This window comes from Trichechus manatus, unplaced genomic scaffold (genome assembly GCF_000243295.1).
Source record: "Trichechus manatus latirostris isolate Lorelei unplaced genomic scaffold, TriManLat1.0 scaffold00067, whole genome shotgun sequence".
Taxonomy (NCBI): domain Eukaryota; kingdom Metazoa; phylum Chordata; class Mammalia; order Sirenia; family Trichechidae; genus Trichechus; species Trichechus manatus.
Genome location: NW_004444003.1, coordinates 14,017,384 through 14,039,022, shown reverse-complemented (window position 1 = coordinate 14,039,022; position 21,639 = coordinate 14,017,384). Strand labels below are relative to the sequence as shown.

Here is a 21,639-nt window from a genome sequence, read left to right as displayed (position 1 = left end):
GGGTTGACATGTCGTGGGGTTGTTAACCAATGTCATAAAACAGTATGTGTACTACTGTTTAATGAGAAACTATTTGTTCTGTAAACCTTCACCTGAAGTACAATAAAAAAAAAAGATGACCAAAGTCAAAAAAAATTATAAAATACGAGAAAGTTAAAAAAGAATATTTTAGAATACCCAGAGTCTGACTACCTAGAGATATTTAAACACATAGACTTCATTTATTTTGTCTGTATAAACTTTTGTAATCTATAATTCTTCATACACTGAATATACCTCTATATTCCATGTTTTTCTTTAAAATTATAATATGCTCTTCCATTATACACTTCACAGATAATCTTTACTGGCTAAAAAATATTCTTTCCAATGTATCAACCATAATTAACCATTTCCCTATCATTGCTTATTTGTTGTTTTTAGTTGCCATCAAGTCAGCTTTGACTCATGATGACATCATGTGTAACAGAATGAAAAGTTGCCCAGTCCTGCACCATCTTCAAGGTTGTTGGTATGTTTGAGTCCATTGATGTGGCTATTTTGTTAATCCATCTCATTGAGGGTTTCCTTATTTTCTTTGGCCCTCTGTCTTACTTATCTAGTGTTGCTACAGCAGAAATACCACAAGTGGATGGCTTTAACAAAGAGAAATTTATTCTCTCACAATCTAGGAGGCTAGACATCCGAATTCAGGGTGTCACCTCCAGGAAAACGATTTCTCTCTCTGTCGGCTCTGGAGGAAGGTCCTTGTCATCAATGTTCCCCTGAACTAGGAGCTTCTCAGCGTAGGGACCCTGAGTCCAAAGGATGTGATCTTCTCTTGGCACTACTTTCTTGATGGGATGAAGTCCCTTGTATCTCTATCTCCTCTCTTTTAAAAATCTCAAGAGACTGATTTAAGACACAGTCTAATCTTGTAGATTGAGTCCTGCCTCATTAACATAACTGCCTCTAATCCTGCCTTATTAACATCATAGAGGTAGGATTTACAACACATAGGAAAATCATATCAGATGACAAAATAGTGGACAATCACACAATACTGGGAATCATGGCATAGCCAAGTTGATGCATATTTTGGGGGACATAATTCAATCCACGATACCCTCTATGTTACCAAACATGATGTCCTTTTCTAGCTATTAGTATTTTCTAATGACATGTCCAAAATAAGTTAAGTCAAAGTGCTGTCATACTAAGGAACTTTCTGGTTGCATTTCTTCTAAGATTGATTCGTTTGTTCTTTAGGCAGTCCACGGTATATTCAATATTCTTTACCAACACCACAGCTTAAAAGCATCAATTATTCTGTCTTCCCTTTTCATTATCCAACTTTTGCATGCATATGAAGTGATTGAAAATGTCATTTTTTATTTAGGTTGCCTTTAATTTTCTGGTATTATAAACAACACTTTTAATATCATCCTGTATAAAACTCTGTTGGTGTGTGTAGTTTTATTTCTTAGAGCATATGTTCCCAAAAGTAGAATTATAGTGCCAAAAAAGAGGCTATTTTTAAAGGTTTGGACACATACAAAACAATATTTAAAATCAAAGAACATGTTCATTTGTTTATCAACTGTCTTTTTTATTTGAGGGGTGCTTTATTTTGTGCTATCTTTTGCTATCTTCTTAAAATTAGAGGATAAAGGCACTTTCATTCTATTTTGCTAAGGAGTAACTGTCTCTTCTGTGTTGGAAGAGAGGAGGGCACGTAATTAGATTCCACTGGATCCCTAGAGGCAGCTCTTAGAACACGTCTCCATTATCTTTGGTAACTGGGGATACAGTATATCTAACATGAATAATTTAGCATCTATATGGCCAATAACCAAATCTCATTTTAGATCATTACTTTCTACCTCTCTTCTCGCCAGTGCTAAGAAATACCTACCACCACCACCCATTGTTGTAGACTCCATTCTGACTCATAGCGACCCTGTAGGACACAGAAGAACTGCACCATAGGGTTTCCAAGGCTGTAATCTTTACTGGAGCAGGTCACCAGATCTTTTCTTCTGTGGAACAGCTGATAGGTTTGAACCACTGACCTTTAGTTAGCAGCCACTTAACCACTGCGCCAAGAGGGCTCCCGTAGGAAATACCTAGCCACCCATTACGGCAGAGTCAATTCAGGCACCAGGACTCCTTAAGAAATATCTTGTTGTTGTTAGGTGCCCGCGAGTCGTTCGGACTCGTAGTGACCCAACGTACAACAGAAGGAAACACTGCCTGGTCATGCGCCATCCTGGAAATCCTTGTTATGCTAGAGCCCATCGTTACAGCCACTACATCAATCCATCTAGTTAAGGGTCTTTCTCTTTTTCTCTCAGCCTCTACTTTACCAAACATGATGTCCTTCTCCAGCGACGGGTCCCTCCTGATAACATGTCCGAAGTATGCGAGACGAAGTCTTGCCATCCTCGCTTCTAATGAGCATTCTGGCTGTACTTCTTCCAAGACAGATTTGTTCCTTCTTCTGGCAGTCCATGGTATATTCAATATTCTTTACCAACACCATAAGAGGAAATACCTAGTGACCTAAAATACTTTCAATTTGCCCTGACTAGTGATGAAGTTCCTAATAAACAATGAAATAAGTACCCTGCATTGGGGAGTTAGCAAAAGAGTCAGAACTAAATCCAAGTTCATCCACTAATCTGCAGGGCTTTTCGTATTCCAGCCCTACAGTATTTCCCTTCCTGCTTTTATTTAAGCATATGTAATATGGAGGCGGAGCCCTGGTCGCAGCGGTTAAAAGCTACTGCTGCAAACCAAACGTCGGAAGGCAGTTCGAATCCAGCAGCCACTCCTTGGAAACCCTATGGAGCAGTTCTAGTCTGTCCTAAAAGGTCGCCATGAGTCAGAATCCACTCACCGCAAGGGGAATGTGGAGGCGGGACTCCAAGTCTCCTAGCAACCTCCTACTGTCCCTTGATTGGCTGATCTCTGCGCAGCCGCCATTTTCAAACCCCGGGTGACGGTGGCGGGGGTGGCGTTCTCCTGACAGAAACTTTTCTCCCTTCCAAAAGTTGTCGGGCACGGTGCCCGCTCCTCCCAATCTCCCGGGCATCCAGCCCACCGCCTCACCGCCCCACCCCCTACTTCCACGCCATGGACCCGGAGCTGGCGACTCAGAAGCAGCCCCAGCCGCGGAGGCGAAGCCGCCGGGCCTCTGGGCTCAGTACGTCAGGCGCCACTGAGCCTTCGGCCAACACCCCCAAGCCAGGGCCAGAATTCGACAAGAGGTAAGTGTCCGAGGGCAAGCTAGAGCGATTTTGGAGCTCAGATTTTAGCAAGCGTCCATCCTTAGGCACCAAGTAGCTAACTTCCCAGTCATCCAAACACGGTGGGGGAAGGGGCGCGGGGAATGCCAGAAAGTTGTCAACAATCTCTTTCTGACCCCCTTCCCTATGGGTGAGACAGCTTAGAAAAGATGTCAGTAGTTTTGTTCTCCCACAGAACAGGTTACAGATGGGAAATTGTGGCTGGTTCCTAAATTCAAACTATGAAATCAAACCTATCAAAAATCCTGTGGGGGAGGTGGGTTAAGAGGAATTGTCTCTGGAGCCAGGGCACCAAGTTTTTAGCCTAAAAGCAAGGGTTAAAATGAAAGAAAATTGCAGAGATCAAAATCCTTTGTGAATACAGTTTACGGCTCCAGCCTCCTGTGTAAAGAGGGGAAAAAAACTATGGTCGCTGACTTCTAAGTAATTAACATATTTCTCATTCTGCGTTTTGAAAGGGTGGACACTAGATGAGGGTTTCAGAAAGCTGTGGAAGAGGAGTAGTGTAAAAAGTACATTGCTTTCCCACCATAATATTACGGTTGGTAGGTTCAAAATATGTCGGAGTGGCACAAACAGTTCTCCGCTATTAACCTAAAAGTTGGCGGTTCGAGTCCACCCAGTGGCACTACAGGAGAAGGGTCTGGTGAACTGCTTCTGTAAAGATTACAACCAAGAAAACCCTGTAGAGCAGTTCTACTGTGTAACACATAGGGTCATCATGAGTCGCAGTCAAACTGATGGCAACACGTTTGGGGTTTTGTTTGTTTTTTGAGGTTCAAAATACTTGTTGTGTTGGTCAAGTTCCATAATATCTCTAAGACTGTATCCTCATCTGTAAAGTGGAGATTATGATAGTACCCACTTCATATAAAGTTGTTGTGTAATTCAGTGAAATAATGCATGTTAAGTGCTTAGCATAGTGCCTATATGCAGAATGCTGTCAATAAACGTTAGCTGCTACTTGTCAGTTTTTATCTATAAGAATAATAATTTTACATCTGCTCTACGTGTTCAAAAGTCTCTGTGGCCCACTTAATATTATTGTTTTAGATAACCTACAGTCACATAATTTACATTCTAGTCATGCCTGGATACGCTGATCCCTATCTTAGAAATAGGAAAGCACCTTACTTAATCAACAAGGTATTTGTAATGCTAACTCAAGAGGCTCCAATTATGAAAGTAGAACTGCGCCATAGGGTTTTCAAGACTGTGACCTTTCAGAAACAGATTGCCAGGCCTGTCTTCCTAGGCGCCTCTGGGTGGGTTTGAACCGCCAACCTTTCATTTAGTAGTTGAGTACTTAACTGCTTGTGCCAACCAGGGACTCCTAGACTTTTTCATTAGATACTGATTTTTATTAATTTGAAATTTACGGAAACACCTGAATATGCCTTTCTGAAACCTGTATACTGATTACAGTCTACATTTAAGAGGTGGTAAAAGAACAGAGAGATCAAAGTTATTATCTCTGAGACTGAGAAGTAGGAGAACCAGGAAAGACTAGTTAAGGGAAATGGAGAATACAATTTAAAAAAGATCAAACGGAGGTAGTATTAATTTTTTTTTACATTCATTCAATAATATCTGTTGAGCACCTGCCCTATGCCAGATGTTATAGATTCTGGGAATTCTAATGAGCAAAACAAATGAAGTCCCTGCTCTTACGAAGCTCAAATTCTGGTTGGGGAGAAAGACAATAATTAAATAAATATATAACTTATCTGGTGGTGATGTTGTGAAGAAAATTAAGACATGATAAGAGGGATAGAAAACAGCCCTGGAGGTGCAACAGTTAAGTGCGCAACAGCTAAGTGCTCGGCTGCTAACCAAAAGGTTGGCGGTTCAGATCCACCCAGCAGCTCTGTGGGAGAAAGACCTGGCGATCTGCTTCCGTAAAGATTACAGCCTAGAAAACCCTATAGGGCAGTCTTACTCTGTCACATAAGGTCGGTATGAGTCTAAATCGACTCGAAGGCACACAACAACAACAAGGAGGATAGAGATGGGGAGGGGGAGGAAGGTAATGTTGTTATTTTTAAAGGATCACAAGAAAAAGCATTTGAGCAGAGATCTGAAGGAATTAATGAACTAAGATGTGGCTATTTGGAGAAAGAGTGTTCCAGGCAGAGAGGGCAGTAAGTGCAAAAGCTTTAAAATGATATCCTATGTGGTGTGTTCAAGGAACAGCAAAGAAGCAAGGGTGACTGGAGTGGAATGAAGCAAGAGAGAGAATGGTAGGAGATGAGGTTAGAGAAATGACTGGGGACAGATCATGTAGTACCTGGTGGACCATTGTAAGGACTTGAAATTTGACTTAGAGTGTTGGGAAGCAAGAAGAGATAATCTATGTTTTAAAAGAATCAGCCTATTAAGAGAATGAAAAGACAAGCCACAGATTAGAAGAGAATATTTGCAGAACACATATCTGATAAAGGACTTCTATCTAAGGTATACAAAGAACTCTTTAAACAAAACAGTAAGAAAGCAAACAGCCCAATTAAAAATGGACAAAAGATCTGAACAGGTCTTTCACCAAAGAAGATATACAAATGGAAATAAGCATATGAAGAGATGCTTAGCATCATATGACATCAGGGAATTGCAAATTAAAATAACTATGAGATGCCACTACATAGCTATTAGAATGACTAAAATCCAAAACACTGCCAGCACAAAATGCTGGAGAGGATGTGGAACAACAGGATCTCTTATTCATTCCTGGTGGGAATGCAGAATGTTATAGCCACTTTGGAAAGCATCCTGGCAGCTGAACATAGGCTTATCATACAATCCAGGTATTTACTGAAATTAATTGAAAGTTTATGTCCACACAAAGCGTGCACACAAATGTTTAGAGCTGCTTTTATTCATAAATGCCAAAATTAGAAACTAGCAAGATGTTCTTCAATAGGTGAGTGGATAAACAAACTGTGGTGCATCCATACAGTGGAGTATTCAGCAATAAAAAGAAATGAGCTATCAAACTATGAAAAGACATGGAGGAACCTTAAATGTACATTGCTAAGTGAAGAAGTCCCTGGGTAGCACAAATGCTTAAGTGCTGGATCACTAACTGAAAGGTTGGTGGTTCAGACCTACCCAGAGGCGTCTCGGAAGACAGGCCTAGTGATCTGCTTCTGAAAGGTCATATCCTTGAAAACCCTATGGAGCAGTTCTACTCTGCAGTCATAGAGTTTGCATGAGTCGGAATTGACTGGACACTCACTAACAAGAACAACAAATGAAAGAAATCAATCTGGAAAAGTTACATGCTGTATATTACAACTTTATAATATTCCCTAAAAAGCAAAATTATAGAGACAGTAAAAAATCAGTGGTTGCCAGGGGCTAGGGAAGTGGGAGAGAGATGAATAGGTGAAGCATAAGGCATTTAAAGGCCAATGAAACTATGCCATGCTGGTGGACACATGATATTAGGCATTTGTCAACACCTGTAGGACTGTGCAATACAAAGAGTGAACCCTAATGTAAACTATGGACTTTGGTTAATAATAAGTATCAATATTGATTTCTCAGTTATAACAAATGTACCACATTAATGCAAAATGTTAATAAAAGGAGAAACTGTATGCAAGGGATAAAGGGGACATATGGAAACTCTCTGTACTTTCTGCACAATTTTTCTGTAAACCTAAAACTGCTCTGGAAATAAAGTGTACTTTAAAAAAAAAAGGATCATTCTGCCTGTTATGTGGCAGATAGACACAGGGAGACCAATTAGGAGGCCAGTGCAGTAGAGGCATCATAGTAGCTTGGAACAGGATGAGAATGGTAGAGGTGGTGAAGAATATTCATATTTGGGATGTATTTTGAAGGTAGAGTTGACAGGATATGCTGATGGATTAAATGTGGAGTTAAGAGAAGAAGAGGGGTGAAGGATGACTAAAGTTTTTGGCCTGAGAACTAGAGGAATGAGTTGCCATGTTCTGAGAAAGGGAAGACTTGGGGAGAAGTTTGCTTTTGAATATGTTGAGTGTGGGACTCATTAAAGAATTCGTCACAAGAATATTTTTTTCTTTTTCTTTTAACCTTTCATTGAAGTGTAACATTCATAAGAACCATAAGTGTTCAGCTCAGTGAACACAAAATGAACCCACCTGTGTAACCAAATATAAATTTGAGAGTTATCAACACAAGATACATTGAAATCATTGTACTGGATGAAGCCATCTAGATAATGAGTATAAATAAAAAAGTGTTTGAGGATTAAACCCTAAGGCAGTCCCAACATTTAAAGGTAAGGGTAATGAGGCAGGGTAATGAGGCTGAGGAGCAGCTGGTAAGGTAGGAAGAGAACCAAGTGAGAACAATATCCAGGAGGCCGAATTAAGAAAGGATTTCAATCGAGATAGTAGACACTTGGGATTTTTAGTGATGAGAAAGGTAGCATCTAATGTGGGTAAAGTGCACACAGCTTGACCAAGGTAAATGATGTTACTAAGAAGTGCACAAGAGAAAAGGACATTTTTGGTAAAGGATATGACAAATATAATTTTGCAACAACAACAACCCAAAAAATATGTGTGTGATTACACAAATATGCATATAGGCATATATGTGTATGAGTATGAATGTGTGGATGCATATGTGTGCACAGATGGATGTATCTATAGTCATATGTACATACAGGTATGTGTGTGCATGCACGTATATCTATATATATAATAAACCACATAGGGAACACAGTTACAGATACTTCTTAGACATAACCAAACACCTCGTGAGATTGGTTTTCTGGGTTTGAAGGCTTAGGACCATAGTCTCGTGGGACAGCTCAGTTAATTGGCATAAAATAGTTCATAAAGTATATGTTCTACATCACAATGGGGTGAGTAGTGTCTCAGGTCTTAAAAGCTTGCAAGCAGCCATCTAAGATACATCTATTGGTCTCTACTTGTCCAGAGCAAAAGAGAAAGAAGGAAACCAAAGACTCAAAGAAGAAAGTAGTCTATAGGACTAATAGTCTACACAAACCACAGCCTTATGTACCCGGAGAGAAGAAGAAATAGATGGTGCCTGGCTACCACTACCAACTATTCTGATCAGGGCCACAACAGATGGGTCCTGATAGACTGGGAGAAAAATGTGGAACAGAACTCAAATTCTTATTAAGTCCAGAGTTTCTGGACTGGTTGAGACTAGAGAAATCCCCAAGTCTGTCGCCCTGAGATAGTCTTTAAACCTTAAACTGAAATTATCCCTTGAGGTCACCTTTTAGCTAAATAACAGATTGGCTCATAAAATAAAGAATATCACCTGTGAGTAATGAGCACCTTTTAAAATAATCTATATGAGACCAACAGGTCAAAAACTACTTAAAGCAAAGATGAGAAGGCAAGGGGGCAGAGAAACTAGAGTACTGAAAATGGTATAACTAGAACAGAATAAATGAGAATAATGACACATTGTGAAAAATGTAACTAATATCACTGAATAATTTTTGTAGAAATTGTTAAATGGGAACCTAATTTGCTATGTAAACTTTGACCTTAAACAGAATAAAATATTATTAAAAAAGAAAAGATTTCAAAAAGAAGGTGGTAAGCTTTCTTAAATATTAATGATAGGTCAAGTAATATAAGAACTGAATAGTTTAAGTTAGATAAGGAATGAAAAGACCATTAAATTTGGTAATGAGAAGCATACTGTATATTGATCTTAGATGATTTCTATAGAATAGTTTGCAGTGGGTTAAGAAAAGAATGTGGTGTGATTTATTCTGGAAATATATGAGTGCCAGACACTAGGAATATGGAGATAGAAAATAATTGTCCCTACTCTTTAAGAACTTATCATCTAGTAAGGAAGAAAGATAAGTAAGTTAATAATTATAATAAACCAAAACCTGTTGCCGTCGAGTCGATTCCAACTCCTAGCGACCCTATAGGACAGAGTAGAACTGCCCCATAGGGTTTCTAAGGAGTACCTAGTGGATTCGAATTGCTGACCTTTTGGTTAGCAGCTGAGCTCATTACGACTGTACCACCAGGGCTCCAGTAATTATAATAGTGTGTGATAAATGTTTATAGAGGTATACACAACATGCCATAGGTGCAAATAAGAGGAACACTTAATTCCCTGTTGTAACCCCTGAGTCTTGGAGGACCAGCTCAGAGAGCAGGGGTGAGGGTTAAATGGGTGATCTGTGGTAGAGGGAGAAGCGTGTAAAAAGGCCTCAAAGCAAAAAAGCATGATGAGTTATAGGTACCATAACTAGTGCATTGTGACTAGAAGCTATCTGTGTAGGGGTTGTGACTGAGATAAGGAGAAGGAGGAGGTAATGATGAGAGATTATTTTGTAGAGGTAATAGCTACATCATGAAGGGGCTGAGACTTGGGTTTTATTTTCAAGGTGATGGGGAGATACTGAAAGAATTTAAACAAGGCAATGACATGATCAGATTTACATTTTTTAAAGATCATTCTGTTTTCCGTGGGAAAAGTAAATAACATTTTGGGATCCTGGCGTTCTTTGTGAATCTTATAAAAGCAATTCCAGGAAAAAGGTGTTCATATACGTAAAGTTTCAGAAGATTTGTAAATCAACTATGGATACGAAATTAAAAATCTCAGGTGTAACCAATGTTACTGAATAATGTATATGGAAATTGTTAAATGGGAACCTAATTTGCTATGTAAACTTCCACCAAAAATTCAAAAAAAAAAAAACCCAACTCAAATGTGAAGTAAATTTGCAGAAGCCTAGATGACAAATAATGAGTTGGCAATGAGGCTGGAGAACAGGACACACTGAGCATGGATTACACTTTCAAGACATTTCACTGTAACAGGAAGGCAAGAAAGAATAATAGTTGAAGGGGACACAAGTCTGTGGGACACTCTTAAGAAGGGATAAATTTGATATGGTAGGAGGAATAAGTAAGTAGAAGGAGAGGTTGAAAACACAGGAGAGAAGAGAGATGATTAAAGAATTCAAGAAGGCGGAAAAGGATGGAATCCAAATTAAAGGTAGAGAATTTAGGCTGGCAAAGACCTATGGATGGTATAATTATAGGTAAGCTTAGGGAGTGAAGTTTTGAGGAGAAATTTGAGGGCTTTCCTGCCAGGCTTCTATTTTTTTGTGTGAAGCTAGAAATGATGTCTGCTGAGAAAAAGGTGGTGAGGTGGTGACTCAGGCAGCATGAGGAAAATGAGTTTAGAAGACCCATGGAGAGAAAACAGAGAATGAAGCAACGAATCTATATTCCATTTTCCAGAAAGAAGATATATGATCCTCTAAAAGAATATATAAAATATGTCAGGATAGTATTAATTAAATGTGGGGCAAGAATATACACCAGTGTTCATTGCAGCACTATTCACAATAGCCAAAATGTGGAAATAATCTAAATGTCCATCAACCGATGAATGGATAACAAAATGTGGTACATACATACAATGGAATATTACTCACCCATAAAGAGAAATAAAGTCCTGATACATGCTACAACACATGAATTTTGAGAACATTCTGCTGAGTTAAATAAGTCAATCACAAAAGGACAAATATTGTACAATCTCACTTATACGAAATATCTAGAAAAGGCAAAGGTATAGAGACCAAAGTTTTATTAGTGTTTACCATCCCTGAGAGTGGGGGGGGAAGGGAGCCATTGTTTATGAAGCAGTGAGTTTCTGTTTATGGTGATGGAAGATTTGGCAATGATTATTGGTGATGGTTGCATAACATGATTAATGTAATTGATATCACTAAAATTGTACATATGAAAAACATTGAAATGGCAAATGTGTGTTGTATATATCTTTAAAACAATTTTTATAAAAAGTGAGGCAGAAACAACTGTTTAAGCGTGACATCAGATCCAGAAGTCATAAAGAAAAAGGTTGATATATATGACTATGTGAATATTAAAACTTTGGTATGGCAAAACTCACTATAAAAACTGATTTGAGAGACAAAAACAACTGGGGAAAATATTTGCCATACAAGAAAATGAAGGTATTGTCTTTAAAAAAAAAAAAAAATTGAGATATAATTTACATGCCATAGAATTCACCCATTTAAACTACACAATTCAGTACTTTTTAATGTTATTTTTCAATGTGCGTGTATCATTTTAACAATCAGAACACATAAAGGTATTTTTATTTTGAAAAAAGAAGAGTATGCTTTTTTCTTGTGGAAGGTGTATTACAAGTACTGTACTTACTAGCAAACCATGATTAGTGTTTCGTCCCCCACCCCCACCCCCACCCCCATCAGATGAAGTTGTGGATGGCTGAAGTTGATGGATGAAAGAGTTCTTGAAAAAGAGAGAAATGGCATGGGAGTTGTACAGTGAGAAATGTTATTGAAACTGAAATCAATTGAACTAAGAGAGTGGAAGGACAGACTGTTTCTCAGAATGTGCACTAATTTCTGTGTATTGATAGAGAACCAGGTAATGAAGAGATAAGAGTCACACAGTTTCCCTGTGCTCTTTGCAAAAATGAGGGAGTACAGTGTGCAAAAGCCAAATGTGTATATGTGGGAGTTTTATAAGCACTGTACCTGTTAACCGGGCCTGCACCACATATGATTTGTACTTTGAGGTTGCCCTGCCTAACAGTGGAAAATAAGGGAAGAGAATCAGAAAGAGAGAAAATAAAGGCGGCCTCCATTTACTAAAAGGTTGTTTGTACTTCATTTGTTTGTAGGTCATATATTTGGAATAAAGTTCCCCTATAACTCCTAAAAACACATGACTCAGTTTACAGGACTCCAGCCCTTTAATCAACTGATCCATATGATTGGAGCTAATTTCCAGCCATACCCACTGCTAATTGTTAATCCTGGACATCCAAGCAAGAAACGAGCTACACTAGAGAATGAGCTAGGGACTAGAAATGGCTAGAATGTGTGGAGCCTAGAAGAGATTGCTTAATGTTTTAAGCCTACCACATTATAGAAAGGATTATGATGAACTAATTAGTCTCTCCCCTATGTGTTTGTCAGTTTGTCGTACCGTGGAGGCTTGTGTGTTGCTGTGATGCTGGAAGCTATGCCACTGGTATTCAGATACCAGCAGGGTCACCCATGGTGGACAGGTTTCAGCTAAGCTTCCAGACTAAGACAGGCTAGGAAGAAGGACCTGGCAGTCTACTTGTGAAAAGAATTAGCCAGTGAAAACCTTATGAATAGCAGTGCAACATTGTCTGACATACTGCCAGAAGATGAGCCCCCCAGGTTGGAAAGCACTCAAAAGACAACTGGGGAAGAGCTGCCTCCTCAAAGTAGAGTCAACCTTAATGACGTGGATGGAGTTAAGCTTTTGGGACCTTCATTTGCTGCTGTGGCACGACTCAAATTGAGAACAGCTGGAAACACCCATTAATGATTGGAATGTGGAATGTACTAAGTATGAATCTAGGAAAATTGGAATTCATCATAAATGAAATGGAACACATAAACATCGATATCCTAGGTATTAGTGAGCTGAAACAGACTGGTATTGGCCATTCTGAATCAGACAATCATATGCTCTACTCTTCCGGGAATGACAACTTGAAGAGGAATGGCATTGCATTCATCGTCAAAAAGAACATTTTAAGATCTATCCTGAAGTACAGTGCTGTTAGTAATAGGATAATATCCATATGCCTACAAGGAAGACCAGTTAATACAACTGTTATTCAAATTTACACACCAACCACTAAGGCCAAAGATGAAGAAACTGAAGATTTTTACCAGCTTCTGCAGTCTGAATTTGTTCAAACATGCAATCAGGATGCTTTGATAATTACAGGTGATTGGAATGTGAAAGTTGGAAACAAAGAAAGATTGGTAGTTGGAAAATATGGCCTTGGTGATCAAAACGATGCCAGAGATCCCATGATAGAATATTGCAAGACCAATGACTTCTTCATTGCAAATACCTTTTTTCGCCAACATAAACAGCGACTATACACATGGACCTCACCAGATGGAATACACAAGAATCAAATCAACTACCTCAGTGGAAAGAGATAATGGGAAACTCAATATCATCAGTCAGAACAAGGCCAGGGGCCGACTGCAGAACAGACCATCAATTGCTCATATGCAAGTTCAAGCTGAAGCTGAAAAAAATTAGAAGAAGTCCATGAGAGCTGTCATGGATTGAATTGTGTCCCCCAACAATATCTGTCAACTTGGCTAGGTGATGATTCCCAGTATTGTATGATTGCATAATCTGGTGTGATTTCCTTATGTGTTGTAAACTCTATCACTGTGATGAGGTTATATGTGATCTCCTTAAGTGTTGTAAATTCTATCGCTGTGATGAGGTTTATACTGATAAGGTTTACAAGATTGGATAGTGTCTTAATCCAATCTCTTTTGAGATATAAAAGAGAGAAGCCAGCAGAGACACGTGGGGACTTCATACCACCAAGAAGCACCGGGAGCAGAGCACGTCCTTTGGACCCAAGTTTCCTGTGCAGAGAAGCTCCTAGTCTGGGAGAATATTGATAAGAAGGCCGACTGAGAGAGAAAGCCTTCTCCTGGAGCTGATGCCCTGAATTTGGACTTTTAGCCCACTTTACTGTGAGGAAATAAACTTCTCTTTGTTAAAGCCATCCACTTGTGGTATTTCTGTTACAGCAGCACTAGATGACTAAGACAAGAGCCAAGTATGACCTTGAGTATATCCCACCTGAATTTAGAGACCATCTCAAGAATAGATTTGATGTGGTGAACACTAATGACCGAAGACCAGACAAGTTGTGGAATGACATCAAGGACATCATACATGAAGAAAGCAAGAGGTCGTTAAAAAGACGGGAAAGAAGAAATGATGAAGTAAAAGAACTGAATGGAAGATTTCAAAGGGCGACTTGAGAAGACAAAGTAAAGTATTATAATGACATCTGCAAAGACCTGGAGATAGAACACCAAAAGGGAAGAACACACTCGGCATTTCTCAAGCTGAAACAACTAAAGAAAAAATTCAAGCCTTGAGTTGCAATACTGAAGAATCCTATGGGGAAAATACTAAATGATGCCGAAAGCATCAAAAGAAGATGGAAGGAATACACAAAGTCATTATACCAAAAAGAATTGGTTGACGTTAAACCATTTCAAGGGGTAGCATATGATCAGGAACCGATGGTACTGAAGGAAGAAGTCCAAGCTTCACTGAAGGTATTAGCGAAAAACAAGTCTCCAGGAATTGACGGAATATCAACTGAGATGTTTCAACAAATGGATGTGGTGCTGGAGGTGCTCACTCATCTACACCAAGAAATTTGGAAGACAGCTACCTGGCCAACCAACTGGAAGAGATCCATATTTATGCCTATTCCCAAGAAAGGTTATCCAACCAAATGCGGAAATTATCAAACAATATCATTAAGATCACATGAAAGTAAAATTTTGAAGATCATTCAAAAGTAGCTGCAGCAGTATGTCAACAGGGAACTACCAGAAATTCAGGCCAGATTCAGAAGAGGATGTGGAACCAAGGATATCACTGCTGATGTCAGATGGATCCTGGCTGAAAGCCGAGAATACCAGAAAGATGTTTACCTGTGTTTTACTGACTATGCTAAGGCATTCGACTGTGGATCATGACAAATTATGGATAACATTGCGAAGAATGAGAATTCCAGAACACTTAATTGTACTCATGAGGAACCTGTACATAGATCAAGAGGCAGTTGTTCACACAGAACAAGGGGATACTGTGTGGTTTAAAGTCAGGAAAGGTGTGCATCAGGGTTGCATCCTTTCACCATACCTATTCAGTCTGTATGCTGAGCCAATAATCTGAGAAGCTGGACTATGAAGAATGGGGTGTCAGCACTGGAGGAAGACTCTTTAACAACCTCCGTTATACAGATGATACAACGTTGCTTGCTGAAAGTGAAGAGAACTTGAAACACTTACTGATGAAGATCAAAGACCACAGCCGTCAGTATGGAGTACACCTCAACATAAAGAAAACAAAAATCCTCACAACTGGACCAATAAGCAACATCATGATAAACGGAGAAAAGATTGGTTGTCAAGGATTTCATTTTACTTGCATCCACAATTAACACCTATGGAAGGAGCAGTCAAGAAATCAAAAGATGCAATGCACTGGGCAAATCTGCTGCAAAAGACCTCTTTAAAGTGTTGGAAAGCAAAGATGTCACCTTGAAGACTAAGGTGCACCTGACCCAAGCCATAGTATTTTCAGTCACATCATATGCATGTGAAAGCTGGAAAATGAATAACGAATACCAAAGAATTGATGCCTTTGAATTGTGGTGTTGGCAAAGAATATTGAATATACCATGGACTGCCAAAAGAACGAGCAAATCTGTCTTGGAAGAAGTACAACCAGAATGTTTCTTAGAAGCAAGGATAGTGAGACTACATCTTACATACTTTGGACGTGTTGTCAGGAAGGATCAATCCCTGGAGAAGGACATCATGCTTGGTAAAGTAGAAAGTCAGCAAAAAAGAGGAAGACCCTCAACGAGATGGATTGACACAGTGGCTACAACAATGGGCTGAAGCATAACAATGATTATGAGCGTGGCGCGGGACCCAGCAGTGTTTCGTTCTGTGGTGCATAGATTTGCTGAGTCAGAATTGACTTGATGGCACCTAACAACTGCAACAATTAGTCTCTGCCAAATATATGTTGATTCTGGAGATTTCTTCACACTGAGGTAAAAAGTTATTTGAAATAATGTATATGTGCTGACTGCTATAGGATATGGTAGGGGAGAGATAATTGTGGGGGGGAGGGAAGAGTAGGGACTTCTGGAATCTAGTAGGATATAAGCTTTTTATGTATGTGCTGCCTGTTATACAATAGGCCACTCAACTCATTTCTCTCCTTGTTGTCAGGTGCTGTTGAGTACGAGTCACAGACCAGCCTGAGAGAAGTTACTGTTTTGCATTTGCAGTAACAAACAGGTGCCCAGCAACTGGGACATCATTCCTAGGACCTTGTCACCTAAACGTGTCTTGTTCTGTTGTTAGTTGTCGTGAGTTCACTCCAACTCATGGCGACCCCGTGTATAACAGAACATAACATTGCCCAGTCCTGCACCATCTTCACGATGCTTGAGTCCACTGTTATGGCCACTGTGTATTTTGAGTGCCTTCCAACCTAGGAGGCTCATCTTCCAGCACTATATCAAACAGTATTCTGTTGTGCTCCATAGAGTTTTCATTGGCTAATTTTCGGAAGTAGATCACCAGGCCTTCTTTCTAGTCTGCAAGCTCTGCTGAAGCCTGACCACCATGGGTGACCCTATTTTATTTGAAATATCAATGGCATAAGCTTCCAGCATCATAGCAATATGCAGGCCACCACAGTACAACAAACTGACAGACGGGTAGTGGTTTCTCCACTTACCTACCTCTCATTCTGTTCTGAGTAGGAGGCAGCCCTGGGCCCTATCACGTGGTTCAGAGCTCAGAATAAGGTCTGTTCTTCTGCCCTAGTTTTCCTGAAACCAAGTCTTTTCTGGCCCCAGCTTTAATTTGACTAATTATTTTCTGTCCTCTCCTTTAGCAATGTACATTCTTCTAGACTGGGACCCAGAGCCAAATAAAACATTAGTGTTTAAAGAGTTTAGGCTTTACAATCAGACTTCCTAGGTTCAAATTCTGGCTCTGCGTCTTACTAGCTGAGGACCTTAGGCAAGTTATTTAATATCTTTAAATCTTAACCTCATATGATTGAAGCCCAATGAAATCTTACAATCAGATACTGTCAGAACTTTGGCCTAGAATATATATCCTAACTCCTAATTTAGTGTTGTGTTTTGCCATGGTTCTTCCACTGAATATCTCTAAAGAGACGTATTTAGTGATTAGTATTATTCAGTGAAATAATCACTGTCATTTACATAGCCACATTTAAGGAACTCTTCTTTGCAAATACTAATAATATTGAAAATAAATAACGTTTAAATAATTTTATCTCTGTTCTTTGGGTCTTAGGAGTATCCATTGAACATTGCACATCACTGTATAGCAGGAATATAAACACATACTGATGCTTTTAAAGATTTTATAACATTTTCCTTCTAGCAGATTTGAGGTAATGCTATCGATTGGTAGAAAATAATACTATCTACCAGTAGTGATAGGGCTTACTCTTTGAATTTTGTTTTCCCAGTAAAATTGATGAATTTGTAAAGTGGATATTCAGGTTTAAAAGTGAAGGTTCCTGTCGCCTTCAAGGGAATTTAACTTTTTGGGTGGGATATTTTTTAAAATGCATTTTAAACTAAATTAGAGCATATAACACACAAATAATTGAGCAAATTCTTGATAACACAGAGTCATCATCATCATTATTTATATTAGTAAAACCAAACCTGTTGCCATCGAGTTGATTACAACTCATCGTGACCATATAGGACACAGTAGAACTGCCCCATAGGGTTTCCAAGGAGCAGCTGGTGGATTCGAACTGCCAACCTTTTGGTTAGAAGCTGAGCTCTTAACCACTGTACCACCAGGGCTCCGTTTATATTAGTAGTGTAGTAAAAATAAAAAGATAAAGGGAGCACTCCCACCAGCAGATACATGTTAAGTTCTGAATATCTCTACATATTTGTAGATGTTGCATGTACACTAATATGGGTAATAGAGCACACAGGGGGCACAGTCATGGATACTTCTTATGTACAACCAAATACCTCCCAGGATGAAGATAGTAGGCTTGAAGGCTAAGAACCATAGACTCAGGGGACGTCTACGTCAATTGGCATAACATAGTGCATAAAAAAAATGTTCTACATCCTGCTTTTCTGAGTAGCGTCTGGAGTCATAAAAGCTTGCAAGCGGCTATCTAAGATACAACTAGTAGTCTCTTCCCGTGCAGAGTAAAGGAGAGTGAAGAAAACCAAAGACTCAAGGGAGCAATTAGTCTAAAGGACTAAAAGACTACATGCACCACAGCCTACACAACCCTGAGACCAGAAAAACTAGATGGTGCCCAGATACCACTACCAACTGCTCTGACTGGGATCACAATAGAGGGTCCCAGACAGACCAGGAGAAAAACGTAGAACAAAAAATCAAATATATAGAAAAAGACCAGACTTACTGGCCTGCTGGAGACTGGAGGAACCCCCAAGACTATGGCCCTAAGACACCACTCTGACTTGGAATTGCAGCCATTCCCGGAAACCACCTTCCAGTCAAGCAGTAGACAGGCCTATAAAATAAACAGTAACACCCAAAAAGAACATCCTCCATAAAACAAACAGTTATACAAGACCAAAAGGGCAACATTTGCCCAAAAGTAAAGATGAGACGGCAGTAAGGGATAGGAAAACTGGACAAAAGGAAGCAGGGAAACCAGAGCAGAAATGGGGAGAGTATTGACACAGTGTGGGGATTGCAACCAATGTAGTGGAACACTTTGTGTACAATTTGTTGAATGGGAAACTAAACTACGCTGTAAACTTTCACCTAAAACACAGTAAAATATTTTTTAAAAGAGTATATGACATCAAATAAATAAAGTATGCCACATACTAAGCTTGTGAGTCCATTTGCTATCACATTACATGACTGCACACTACTAGATTTTTTTTAATAAAAAAATTTTAAACAATTTTATTGAGGTATAGTTTACATACAGGCATGTATCATTACATACACATAACAATATGTGATCGTTAAGGTTCTCTGTCAACTTGGCTGGGCCATGATTCTCAGTGGTTTGGCAGTTATGATGTAGTTTAAAATTTGTATAATGATGTGATCGCCTCCATGATGAGATCTGATATAATGTGGTCACCTCCATGATGGGATCTGCTGCGAGTAGCCAATCAGTTCAAAGGGAATTTCCTTGGGGGTGTGGCCTGCCTCCAACGTAGGTGGACTTTCTAGCAAGGCTCATGAGCTTTTCCTAGCTCTGGATCCTACAGCTGCCTCCTGTTTGTCTGACCTCTGGTTCTTGGGACTTGAGGTAGCAGCTTACCTGCCATCTTGTCTGCCGATCTTGGGATTCATCAGTCTTCACAATCTGTGAGCAAGAGCCCCACTGTCTGACCTGCCGATCTTGGGTTCGCCAAACCCTGTGGCTGTGTGAATCAGGAGAAGCCTCCAGCCTGACCCACAGACTTGGGTTGTTCCAGCCTCTACAACTTCATGAGCTGTTTCCTTGATATAAACCTCTCTCTATATATATTTATATGCTTTATTGGTTTTGCTTCTCTAGAGAACCTAGCCAAAGACATTTGGTACCAGGAGTGGGATAAGGGCTATTACAGTAGGAAAAGCGAAGTGGAAGCCATTAGAACTGCCTCACCTAGGAAAATAGTAAACCAAAAGCAATTCTGCATTCCTAGAGGGATTGTAGAGATTACTGCCACCATTAAGGACTTGAGGGATGCAGGGGTGGTGATTCCCACCACATCCCCATTCAGATCCCTATTTAGCCTGTGCAAAAAACAAATGGATATTGGAGAATGACAGTGGATTATTGAAAACTTAACCAGGTGGTGACTCCAATTGCAACTGCTGTTCCAGATGTGGTTTCATTGTTTGAGCAAATTAATACATCTCCCGGTACCTGGCATGCTGCTATTGACCTGGCTAGTGCATTTTTCTCCGTACCTGTTTCAAAGGACCACCAGAAGCAGTTTGCCTTCAGCTGGCAAGGCCAGCATATACCTTCAGTGTCCCACCACAGGGCTATATCAATTCTCCAGCCCTGTGTCATAATGTAGTCCACAGGGAGCTTGATCACCTTTCCCTTCCACAAGACATCACACTGGTCCATTACACTGATCACATTATGCTGATTGGACCTAGTAAGGAAGAACCGTCAATGACTATGAACTTACGGATAAAACATTTGCGTGCTAGAGGGTGGGAAATTAATCCAACAAAAATCCAGGTGTCTTCCACATCACTGAAATTTCTAGAGGTACAGTGGTGTGGGGCATATCAAGCTATTCCTTCTAAAGTGAAGGATAAGTTATTGCATCTGGCCCCTCCCACAACTAAAAAGGAGGCACAATGCCTAGTGGGCCTCTTTGGATTTTGGAGGCAACATATTCCTCTTTTGGGTGTGCTACTTCAGCCTATTTATCGATAAAGTGACTGTTAAAGCTGCTAGTTTTGAGTGGGGCCCAGACGAAGAGAAGGCTCTGCAACAGGTTCGGGCTTGCTGTGAAAGTGGCTCTGCCACTTGGGCCATATGATCCAGCTGATCCAATGGTGCTTGAAGTGTCAGTGGCAGATAGAGATGCTGTTTGGAGTCTTTGGCAGGCCCCTATTCGTGAATCACAGTGCAGACCCTTAGGATTTTGGAGCAAAGCCCTGCCATCCTCTGTAGATAACTACTCTCCTTTCCAGAAACAGCTTTGGGGGAGTTCTTCGATCTGAAAACAAACCATTTCAGCTTACAGGCAGAATCTACGACACAGGATCGTTCCAGCCAGATACCAATCTAGTAAGTGAACTCTCGAGGACTATCCAAAACCAAAAGAAATACAACACGGAATCAGAGCAGTTAATCACTAAATGACAACAACATCAAAACGATAAAAGAGGGAATAAACGGCATAGGTATACAACCTTCTAATGGAGAGGAAGGCCAGGCTACACCAAGTAATAATAGACTACTTCAAACTTAGAAAGATAAGGGTAAATTCAAGGTAACCACAAAGAAAATTAACAAACATACACATAAAAATAAAGAGGAAAAACTTAAAGTCTCAGCAAAAACAAACGAAATGAAAAAAAAAATCCACAAACAAAAGTAACTCAGCACAGGAGAGTAAGAAGAACAAAGAAGACGTCAGCACTGCAAAAAAAAAGCACTGTAAAATGACAGCAACAAACTCACATCTATCAATAATTACAATGAATATAAATGCTCTCAGTGCACCCATAAAGAGATGGAGAGTGACACAACAGATAAGAAAACAGGATCCATCAATATGCTCTCTACAAGAGACACACCTTAGAAACAAAGATGTGAATTTATTAAAAGTCAAACACTGGAAAAAAATATATCAAGCTAACAACTACCAGAAAAGAGCAGGAGTGGCAATACTAATCTCAGATAAAATAGACTTTAAAACAAAATCCACCATAAAAAAACAAAGAAGGATCCTATGTAATGATTAACGGGACAATCCATCATGAAGACATAACCATAATAAACATCTACACACCCAATGACAGGGCTCCAAAATACATAAAACAAATTCTAACAACACTGAAAAGAGATATTGACAGTTCCACAATAATAGTAGAAGACTTCAACACACCACTCCCAGTAAAGGACAGAACAACTAAGAAAAAACTCAGCAAAGATACAGAAGACCTAAAGGGCACAATCAGCCAACTTGACCTCATAGACATATATAGAAC

At 39.6% G+C, this 21,639-nt stretch overlaps 1 protein-coding gene across 1 annotated transcript in view; it reads left to right on the top strand.

Annotated features, from left to right (window-relative positions):
• Positions 1-3,114: 3,114 nt before the first annotated feature.
• NET1 (neuroepithelial cell transforming 1) overlaps positions 3,115-21,639 on the top strand; it is an 80,248-nt gene continuing 61,723 nt past the window's right edge. The window contains exon 1 of the mRNA XM_004379720.2: positions 3,115-3,248. Coding sequence (XP_004379777.1) covers positions 3,115-3,248 — 134 coding nt within the window. The remainder of the gene's footprint in view (positions 3,249-21,639) is intronic.